The sequence below is a fragment of the Ammospiza nelsoni genome, chromosome 31, assembly GCF_027579445.1.
Source record: "Ammospiza nelsoni isolate bAmmNel1 chromosome 31, bAmmNel1.pri, whole genome shotgun sequence".
Lineage (NCBI taxonomy): Eukaryota > Metazoa > Chordata > Aves > Passeriformes > Passerellidae > Ammospiza > Ammospiza nelsoni.
In genome coordinates this window covers 409,587-420,126 of record NC_080663.1, presented here as the reverse complement: position 1 = coordinate 420,126, position 10,540 = coordinate 409,587, and the positions used below count along the sequence as shown (strand labels likewise).

General features: G+C 56.1%; 1 protein-coding gene across 2 annotated transcripts; it reads right to left on the bottom strand.

Annotated features, from left to right (window-relative positions):
• Positions 1–1,171: 1,171 nt before the first annotated feature.
• Positions 1,172–6,150, bottom strand: PFDN6 (prefoldin subunit 6). Of its 2 annotated transcripts, none has more exons than XM_059491117.1 (4): positions 6,010–6,150; positions 4,426–4,496; positions 2,709–2,837; positions 1,172–1,383 (listed from the first exon to the last, which is right to left on the bottom strand). In XM_059491117.1, the coding sequence occupies exons 1-4, from the start codon at positions 6,071–6,073 to the stop codon at positions 1,207–1,209; spliced, it is 441 nt and encodes a 146-aa protein (XP_059347100.1). In that variant the 5' UTR covers positions 6,074–6,150; the 3' UTR covers positions 1,172–1,206. The 2 variants fall into 2 exon arrangements, with proteins under 2 accessions (XP_059347100.1, XP_059347101.1); XM_059491118.1 differs by having other exon boundaries at positions 2,713–2,837.
• Positions 6,151–10,540: the final 4,390 nt, after the last annotated feature.

Sequence of the window (10,540 nt, the reverse complement as noted above, 5' to 3'; positions counted from 1 at the left end):
GCCCCAAAAACCCGCCCCAAAACCCCAAAATCCCCCAAAACCGCCCCAAAATGCCCCTCAGCGGCTTCGGCCACGCTCCAGACCCCAAAATTCCCCTCAAGAACCCCAAAAATTCGGGCTCAAACCTTCAAAAATCCCCCCCAAATTTCCCCCTCAGGGACGCTGACCACGCCCACAGGGTTCTGGTTACGCCCCCACCTCAAATCGACCCAAAATGACCCAAAACCGCCCCAAAATTCCTCTCAGGGGCTTCGGCCGCGCCCCAAACCCCAAAATTCCCCTCAGACACCCCAAAACTTCGGGGTCAAACCCTCAAAAATCCCCCCCAAATTTCCCCCTCAGGTGCACTGACCACGCCCACAGAGCTCTGGCCACGCCCCCACCCCAAATCGACCCAAAATTCCCCCAAATCGCCCCAGAATTCCCCTCAGCTGCTCTGGCCGCGCCCCAAACCCCAAAATTCCCCTCAGACACCCCAAAATTTTGGGGTCAAACCCTCAAATTTCCCCCCAAATTTCCCCCTCAGGGGCGCTGACCACGCCCACAGAGCTCTGGCCACGCCCCTACCCCAAATCGACCCAAAATGCCCCAAAACCGCCCCAAATCCCCCGCAGGGGCTTCGGCCGCGCCCCAAACCCCAAAACTCCCCTCAGACACCCCAAAAATTTGGGTTCAAACCTTCAAAAATCCCCCCAAATTTCCCCCTCAGGGGCGCTGACCACGCCCACGAAATTCTGGGCACGCCCCCATCCCAAACCCACTCCAAAACCCCCAAAATCGCCCCAAAATTCTCCTCAAGAACCCCAAAAATTTTGGGCCAATCCCTCAAAGAAACCTCAAATTTCCCCCTCGGAGGCTCTGGCCACGCCCATAGGGTTCTGACCACGCCCCCACACTACAAATTTCCATGCAGGTGATTTGGCCACGCCCCAAAATTCCATTTAAGGCGCTTGGCCCCGCCCCCATGACCTTGGCCACGCCCCCAGCCCGCGAAATTCCCCATTTTGGGGGTTTCGGACCCAAATCCAGGGGGGTTTTTGGGGTCTGGGGGTGCCAGGAGGGGTCCCAGAATCCCGGGGGGGGGTCCCCAAAATTTTTGTGGTGCTCAGGACCCCTCAAAATTCCCCCAAAAAATTGAGAGTTGAACCTCAATATAAAACAAAAACCTGAATTTTGGGGTTTTTTTTTTGGAATTTAATGGGATTTTTAGGACTGGGGGGGTTCAGGATTTTTGGGGTGGTCCCAAAATATTTTTGGGGGGGGTCCCCAAAATTTTGGGGGTGTCAGGGCTTGGCCTGGAGCTCCTGCTGGAGGCGGCCCAGGAGCTCGCGCTGCTGCTCCGAGCGCCGCTCCAGCTCCTGCATCTGCTGCTCGTAGCGCTTCCTAAATGGGGCGAAAAACGGGGTGAAAAACGGGGATTTTGGGCAAAAAATGGGAATTTGGGGGGGAGAAATGGGGATTTTGGGGGGAGAAATGGGGATTTTGTGAAGGAAATATGGATTTTGGGGAGGAATAACGGTGATTTTAGGAAAGAAAATAGGGATTTTTGGGGAAAAATTGGAATTTTCCCCATTTTCCGTTTTTTTTTTTCCCCATTTCACCCCCCTATTTTTCTCAATTTTCCCCACATTTTTACCCAAAATCCCCGTTTTTCACCCCAAACCAGGCTCACATCCCTCCACTGATTTACTCCAGCCTTTTTTCCCATTTTTCCCTCATTTTCCCCATTTTTCCCTCATTTTCCCCCATTTTTCCTCCCATTTTTCTCCATTTTCCCCCATTTTTCTCAATTTCCTCCCATTTCCCAATTTTTCCCCATTTTTGCCCCAAATCCCCATTTTTCACCCCAAACCAGATCCACATCTCCCCACTGATTTACTCTAGCCTTTTTCCCCATTTTCCCCCCATTTTTTCCCATCTTCTCCATTTTTCCCAATTTTTTCCCATTTTTCCCATTTTTTCCCTTTTTCCCCCTTTTTGCCCAAAATCCCCATTTTTCACCCCAAACCAAACTCACATTTCCCCACTGATGTGCTCCAGCCATTTTCCCCATTTTTCTCTTGATTTTTCCTCCCATTTTTCTGCATTTTTCTCCATTTCCTCCCAAATTTTTCCCATTTTTTCCCATTTTTTCCCCATTTTTGCCCCAAATCTCCATTTTTCACCCCAAACCAAACTCACATCTCCCCACTAATGCACTCCAGCCATTTTCCTCATTTTTCCCTTGATTTTTCCTCCCATTTATCTCAATTTTCTCCCACTTTTTCCCATTTTTTTTCCCATTTTCTCCCCATTTTTTCCCATTTTTCCCTTTTTTCCCCATTTTTGCCCAAAATCCCCGTTTTTCCCCCCAAACCAGACCCACATTTCCCCACTGATGTGCTCCAGCCATTTTCCCCATTTTTCCCTTGACTTTTCCTCCCATTTTTCTCAATTTTCTCCCACTTTTTCCCATTTTTTTTCCCATTTTTTTCCTATTTTTCCCATTTTTGCCCAAAATCCCCGTTTTTCCCCCCAAACCGAACCCACATTTCCCCGCTGATGTACTCCAGCCTTTTTTCCCATTTTTCCCTTGATTTTTTCTCCTATTTTTCTCAATTTTCTCCCACTTTTTCCCTTCTTTTTTTCATTTTTCCCATTTTTCCCAATTTTTTTCCCATTTTTCCCCCTTTTTGCCCAAAATCCCCGTTTTTCCCCCCAAACCGCACCCACATTTCCCCGCTGATGTACTCCAGCCGTTTCCCCACGGTGTTTTTGGCCTCCTCCAGGTCCTGCTTGACCAAAACGGGGCCCAAAAGTTTAAAAATGGTGGTGGAGTCGTCCAGCAAATTCAGCTCCTGGAAATTGGGGAGAAAAATCCAAAGTTTGGGAAAAAGGGAGAAAAAAATTGGGGGTTTTGGGTGGGAAAAAATGGGAAATTCAGGCAAAAAAATTGGGATTTTTGGGGGGGAAAATGGGATTTTTTTTGGAGAAAAATCCAAATTTTGGGAAAAGGGGAGAAAAAAATTGGGGGTTTTTGGGCGGGAAAAAAAATGGGGAATTCGGGCAAAAAAATGGGATTTTTTTTCAGGGGAAAAATGGGATTTTTGGGCAGGTAAAAGTGAGAATTTTGGGGAAAAAATGGGGATTTTGGGGGGGCAAAATGAGGTGGAAATGGGGATTTTTTGGGAGAAAAAAATGGGGATTTTGGGGTTATTTTCAGGGCAGATTTTGGGTTATTTTCAAGGCAGTTTTGGGTTATTTTTGGGGCATTTTGGGGGTAGTTTTGGGTTATTTTTAGGTTATTTTTGGGGCAGTTTTTGGGTTATTTTTGGGGCAGTTTTGGGGTATTTTAGGGCAGTTTTTGGCACAGTCCTGGGGAATTTTTGGGGAAGTTTTGCCTCAATTTTGGGTTATTTTCAGGGCAGTTTGGGATCGTTTTCAAGGAAGTTGTGGGCTTATTTTTGGGGCATTTTTGGGGCATTTTCTGGGGCAGTCTTAGATTATTTTTAGGTAATTTTTGAGGCATTTTCAGGGCAGTTTTGAGTTATTTTTGGCTTATTTTTGGGGAATTATCTGGGGCAGTTTTAGGTTAATATTGGGGCATTTTCTGGGGCAGTTTTGGGGTTATTTTGGGGGCAGTTTTGGATTATTTACAGGGCAGTTTGGGCTTATTTTCAGGTTATTTCTGGGAGATTTCTGACTCAATTTTTTGGGGCAGTTTTGGGTTATTTTTGGGGCAGTTTTTGGTTATTTTTAGGGCAGTTTTGGGCTTATTTGTGGGGCAGTTTCTGGGGCAGTTTTAGAACATTTTTAGGTTATTTTTGGGGCATTTTTGCATTATTTTCAGGGCAGTTTTGGGTTTATTTTTGGGGCATTTTTGGGGCATTTTCTGGGGCAGTTTTTGGTTATTTTAGGTTATTTTTGAGGTTATTTTTGGGGCAGTTTTAGAGCATTTTCAGGGCAGTATTGGGGCATTTTCTGGGGCATTTTTGGGTTATTTTTGGGGCAGTTTTGGATTATTTTCAGGGCAGTTTTGGGTTTATTTTTGGGACATTTTCTGGGGCAGTTTTAGATTATTTTTGGGTTATTTTTGGGGCATTTTCAGGGGCATTTTTGGGGCATTTTCTGCGGCAGTTTTAGGTCATTTTCAGGTGATTTTTGGGGTTATTTTTGGGTTATTTTGGGGGCAGTTTTAGATCATTTTCAGGTTATTTTTGGGGTTATTTTTGGGTTATTTCTGGGGCAGTTATAGGTCATTTTAGGGTGATTTTTGGGGCATTTTCTGGGTCAGTTTTGGGTCATTTTCAGGTGATTTTTGGGGCATTTTCTGGGTCAGTTTTGGGTCATTTTCAGGTGATTTTTGGGGTTATTTTTGGGTTATTTCTGGGTCAGTTTTGGGTCATTTCCAGGTGATTTTTGGGGTGATTGGCGCCCCCCACGCACCTCCTGCACGATGTTGTTCTCCGTCAGCTGCGTCTCCAGTTTCTGCCGCGCCGCCACCGCCCGGCCCAGCTCTGGGGACGGGGGGGGACCCCAAAACCGCGTCTCAGGGGGACCCCAAAACCCCAACACAGCCCTGGGACCCCCCCCAAAAAATAACGGGGGGACCCAGAGGGGTTTGGAGGGTCTGGAGGGGTTTCTGGGGAGGGTCTGGGGGTCCCTGGTTTGGAGGATTTTTGGGGGTTCCTGGAGATTTCTGGGGGTCCCTGGAGATTTTGAGGGGGGATTTTGGGGGACTTGGAGGATTTTTGGGGGGTCTTGCAGGGATTTTGGGGGTCCAAAGGGGATTTGAGGGGAGATTTTGGGGGTTTTGGAGGATTTTTGGGGGTCACAGAAGATTTTGGGGGATCTGGAGGATTTTGGGGGGTCTGGAGGATTTTTGGGGGGCCCAGGAGATTTTGAGGGGGGATTTTGGGGGGGTTTGGAGGATTTTTGGGGGTTCCTGGAGATTTTTGGGGGTCCCAGGAGATTTCTGGGGGTCCCTGGACATTTTGAGGGGGGATTTTGGGGGCATTTGGAGGATTTTTGGGGGGTCTTGCGGGGATTTTGGGGGTCCCAGGAGGTTTTTGTGGAGGTTTTGGGGGTTCCAGGGATTTTTGAGAAGATTCTGGGGAGATTTGGGGGTCCCAGGAAGATTTTGAGGGGGAATTTTGGGAGGTCTCGAGGATTGTTGGGGGTCCCAGGAGATTTTTGGGGAGGGTTTGGGGGTCCCAGGGGGTTTTGGGGGTTCCAAAGGGTTTTTGGGGGATCCCAGGAGATTTTGGGGGGAACTTTGGGGGGTCTGGAGGATTTTTGGGGGTCCCAGGAGATTTTTGGGGAGGCTTTGGGGGTCCCAGGAGATTTTGGGGGGGATCTTAGGGGGTTTGGAGGATTTTTGGGGGTCCTAGGAGAGGTTTAGGGGAGATTTTGGGGGTCCCAGGGGGATTTGGGGCATCTGAAGGATTTTTGGGGGGTCCCAGGAGATTTTTGGGGGAATTTTGGGGGGTCTGGAGGATTTTTGGGGGATCTTGAGGGGATTTTGGGGGTCCAAAGGGGATTTGAGGGGGGATTTAGGGGGGTCTGGAGGATTTTTGAGGGTCCCAGGAGGTTTTTGGGGAGAGTTTGGGGGTCCCAGGAGATTTTTGGGGGGATTTTAGGGGGTTTGGAGGATTTTTGGGGGTCCTAGGAGAGGTTTTGGGGGTCCCAGGGGGATTTGGGGGGATTTGAAGGATTTTTGGGGGGTCCCAGGTGGTTTTTGGGGAGGTTCAGGGGGTCCCAGGGGGTTTTGGGGTGAGCTTGAGAATTTTTGGGGCTCCCAGGAGGTTTTTTAGGAGATTTTGGGGGTCCCACAGAGATTTTGGGGACATTTGAGAAGCTCCAGAAGAGTTTTGGGGAGTTCTGAGAGGATTTGGGGGGTCCCAGGGACTGTTTTGAGGAATTTTGGGGAGATTTTGGGGGTCCCAGGGGTTTTTGGGGGTCCCAGAGGGGATTTTGGGGGGTTCCAGGGGGGATTTTTGGGGAGATTTTTGGGATTTTTTGGGGTCTCACCTTTCTGTAACTGCTGATATTTCTCCAGCTCCCCCTGGAGCTTCTTCTGCAGCGGCTCCGCCATGGGGGGGGGGGGGGGGGGGGCGCTTTTTTTTGGGGAGAATTTTGGGAATTTTGGGGTCACTCCCCCCGAAACCCCCAAATTCCCCCCTGAGCCCTCAGGGATCGCCCCAAAAACATCCAAAAATCCTCCCCCCCAAAACCCAACCCACGTCCCTCCAAACCCCCCCAGAACCCCCCAAAATCCTCTTGGGACCCCAAAAATGCCCTCGGGACCCCCAAATTCCCCCCAGGACCCCCAAATTACCCTCAGGACTCTCAAATTCCCTCCAGAACCCCCAAATCTCCTCCTGCCCGCTCCAAACCTTTCCAGGACCCTCCCGAATTTCCCTGCCAGACCCCGAACCTTCGAATCGCCCCAAAATGCCTCAAAATGTCCCCAAATCCCCCAAATTTCCCCTCCCCCCCGCCCCCAATTTTCACCCTCCGCTCCGCGCGGCTCCAACGCTTCAGGCCACGCCTACCTCCGCTCTGCGCATGCGCCACACACCCGGAAACCACGCCCCTGCCGCTAAGCCACGCCCATTTCCCCGTATATGGACATCACCCCTCAGCGCTGGCCACGCCCCCTCGCGGGGCCCCGGCCGCGGCCCGCGCTGCTCCCCTCTTCCCCCGGGGGGGATTTTGGGGTTTTTGGGGCCGCCGGAGGTGAGAGAGAGGCGGGGAGGGCTCCGGGATGGGCCCGAGGCGGCGGCGATGGCGGCGGAGGGCGGCGAAGGCGGCGCTGGCGGCGCTGGGGGTGGCGGTGCTGGCGCTGCTGGGCAGCGGCCGGGCCGAGGAGCTGCTGGCGGCGGCCATGGCGGCCTGGGGGGAGGGGCGGGGGGGCTGGGGGGAGGGGGGGGACGGGGACGAGTGGGGGATGGGCGTGGGGGGCGAGGGGGATGGGAATTGGGGCGGTGGGTTCGTGAATGGGGGGCGTGGGAAATGGGCGGGGTTTGTGAATGGGGAGCGTGGGAACTGGGCGGGGTTTGTGATTGGGGGGCGTGGGAACGGGGCGGGGCTTGCGAACGGGGGCGCGGGGTTTGTGAATGGGGAGGGCGCGGGCGTCCCCAATGAGGGCGCGGGCGGCGGGAAATGGGGCTCGGGGCTCCTCAATGGGAGCTCGAAGATCGCGAGTGGGGGTCCCTGGGGGGGAACTGGGGGTCCCGGTGGTGCCAGTGGGGGTCCTGGGGGTGTCATTGGGGATCCCGGGGTTGGAATTGGGGGTCCCGGTGGTGCCATTGGGGGTCCCGGTGCCGTAACCGGGGTTCCCCCGCCGCCGCCCGCCTGCCTGGCGCTGCTCTCGGGGGGCTCCGCCGATCTCCCCCCTCCCCTTTTGGGGTCCCCGCGCCCCCCCCAGGTGCTGCTGTCGCCGCCCCCGTGCGCGCCCCCGGCCCCGTTCCTGCTGATCCTCGTGCCCAGCGCGCCCCCGCACCTGCAGCGCCGCCTCGCCGTGCGCGACACCTGGGGCGGGCCCTGGGCGGGCTCGGCGGCGCCGCCCGCCCGCACCGTGTTCGTGCTGGGGACCCCCCGAGACCCCCGCGAGCAGCGGGAGCTGCTGGCCGAGTCGCGACAGCACGGCGACATCCTGCAGGGCGACTTCGCCGACAGCTACGCCAACCTGACCCGCAAGACGCTGCTGCTGCTGCGCTGGGCCCGCGCCTGCTGCGCGGCCGCGCCCTTCCTGCTCAAAGCCGACGACGACGTCTTCGTCAACGTGCCCGCTGTCGCGACATTCCTGGCGTCGTGGCGCGACGCGCCCGCGCGGCTCTACCTGGGCCGCGTGCACTGGCGGGTGGCGCCGAACCGCGACCCGCGCAGCCGGCACTATGTCGCGGAGGCGCTGTACCCGCTGTCGCGATACCCGCCCTACTGCAGCGGCACGGCCTACGTGCTGTCGCGGCGGGCGGCGGGCGCGGTGCTGCGGGCGGGTTTCGGGGCGGTGCCGGTGGGGTTGCCGGAGGATGTGTGGGTGGGGGTGGCGGCGCGGCGGGCGGGGGTGTGGGCGCGGCACTCGGCGCGGTTCGGGGGCTCGCTGCGGTTCCCGCCCGAGCGCTGCTGCCTGGCCCGGGCGCTGCTGAGCGCGCACCGCGTGCGGCCCCGGGAGCTGCGCGGGGTCTGGGGGCGCCTCCCCGGGGAGTGCGGGGGGCTCTGGGCCCTGCTGGGGGTGCTGCGGTGCCGCCTGATGGCCCTGGGGGAGGCGCTGTGGGGAGGGGGCGGCGGGGATCCCGAGTGACGTCGCGGGACGGGGGAATCCCGCTCCTTCTGCCTTCGCGGGAAGGCGTGTTGGAGGTGACGTCATGGGAAGGGGGAATCCCCCCATTCAGCGTTGGAGGTGGTGGTGGCGTCATAGTAAGTGACGTCATAACGGGGGAAAACCCTCCCCTTCTCCCCTGTGGGGGCGTTGTAGTTGGGCGGTGACGTCATGGGGAGTGACGTCATGATAGGGGAAACCCCACACACACACCTGTGGAGGCAGAATGGTTGGGAGTGACGTCATGGGAGGACGGGAATCCCCGTCCCTCTCCTTTCCCTGGAGGGTGTGTTGGGGGTGACGTCATGGGGAGTGACGTCATGGGACGGGGGAATCCCTGTCCTCCTCCCCTCTCCCCCCATGGAGACTGGGGTTGGGGGTGACGTCATGGGAAGTGATGTCATGAGAGGGGAACACACCCCTCCCCCCTCCTGCGGGGGGGCAGAGCTGTTGAGGGTGACGTCATGGGGGTGTGACGTCAGAGGTTTTGGGGACCTCCCCCCAAATGGAGACAGTGGCTGGGGGTGACGTCACGGGGGTGTGATGTCACAAGGGAGTGACGTCACAGGTGTGAGAACCCTCCCCCCAATGGGGACAGGGGGCTGCAGGTGACGTCACAGAGTGGTGACATCACAGAGCGGTGACATCACAGCTTCGGGGAATTCCCCCAATGGGGACAGTGATGTGGGGTGATGTCATGGAACGGGAGTGACATCATATCGTGACATCATGGGGAGTGATGTCATGGCTTTGGGGAACCTCCCCCCCCAATGGGGACAGTGTCTGGGGGTGACGTCACGGATTGGGAGTGATGTCATGGGTTGGTGACGTCATGGGCTGTCACCGGACCTGGCACAGTGACACCGGTGTCACCTGGGTGTGACACAGAGCTGGCACGGTGACAGGCATGTCACCCGGATGTCACCTGGAAGCGTCACCCAGACACGGAGCTGGGACGGTGACACGGCCGGATGTCACCTGGATGTGACACAGGGACACGGAGCCGGCTCGGGGACTCCGATGTCACCTGGGTGTGACAAAGTGACACGGGTCTGGCTCGAGGACACAGCTGTCACCTGGATGTGACACAGAGCTGGCACGGTGACACAGCTGTCACCTGGGTGTCACCCGGGTGTGACACACGGACACGGCTGTCACACAGACACGGAGCTGGGACGGTGACACAGCCGGATGTCACCTGGATGTGACACGGACACGGAGCTGGCACAGTGACCTGGCTGTCACCTGGGTGTGACATGGAGCTGGCTCGACACAGGTGTGACACAAGGAGCAGAGGTGTGACACCAGTGTCACCTGGGTGTCACCCGGGTGTGACACACGGACACGGAGCTGGGACGGTGACACAGCCGGGTGTCACCTGGATGTGACACAGGGACATGGAACTGGCTCGGGGACACCGATGTCACCGGGATGTCACCTGGAGCTGGCACAGTGACACCAACGTCACCTGGATGTCACCTGGATGTGACACAAGGACACGGGTGTGACACAGGTGTGATACCGATGTCACCTGGGTGTGACACAAGGACACAAATGTGACAGGGATGTCACCTGGACCTGGCACAGTGACACAGGTGTGACAGGGATGTCACCTGGATGTGACACAAGGACACAAATGTGACAGGGATGTCACCTGGGTGTGACACAAGGACACAGGTGTGACAGGGATGTCACCTGGATGTGACACAAGGACACAGGTGTGACAGGGATGTCACCTGCACCTGGCGCGGTGACACTGATGTCACCTGGATGTCACCCAGATGTGACAAAAGGACACGGGTGTGACACGGGTGTGATCACCGATGTCACCTGCACCTGGCACAGCGACACTGATGTCACCTGGGTGTGACGCAAGGACATTGATGTGACAGGGATGTCACCCGGACCTGGCACAGTGACACTGGGTGTGACACCGCTGTCACCTGGGTGTGACACAAGCACACAAGTGTCACAGGGATGTCACCTGGGTGTGACACGGGTGTGACACCGATGTCACCTGGATGTGACACGGGTGTGACACCGCTGTCACCTGGGTGTGACACAAGCACACAAGTGTCACAGGGATGTCACCTGGGTGTGACACGGGTGTGACACCGATGTCACCTGGGTGTGACACAAGCACACAAGTGTCACAGGGATGTCACCTGGATGTGACACGGGTGTGACACCGATGTCACCTGGATGTGACACGGGTGTGACACCGCTGTCCCCCCCAAT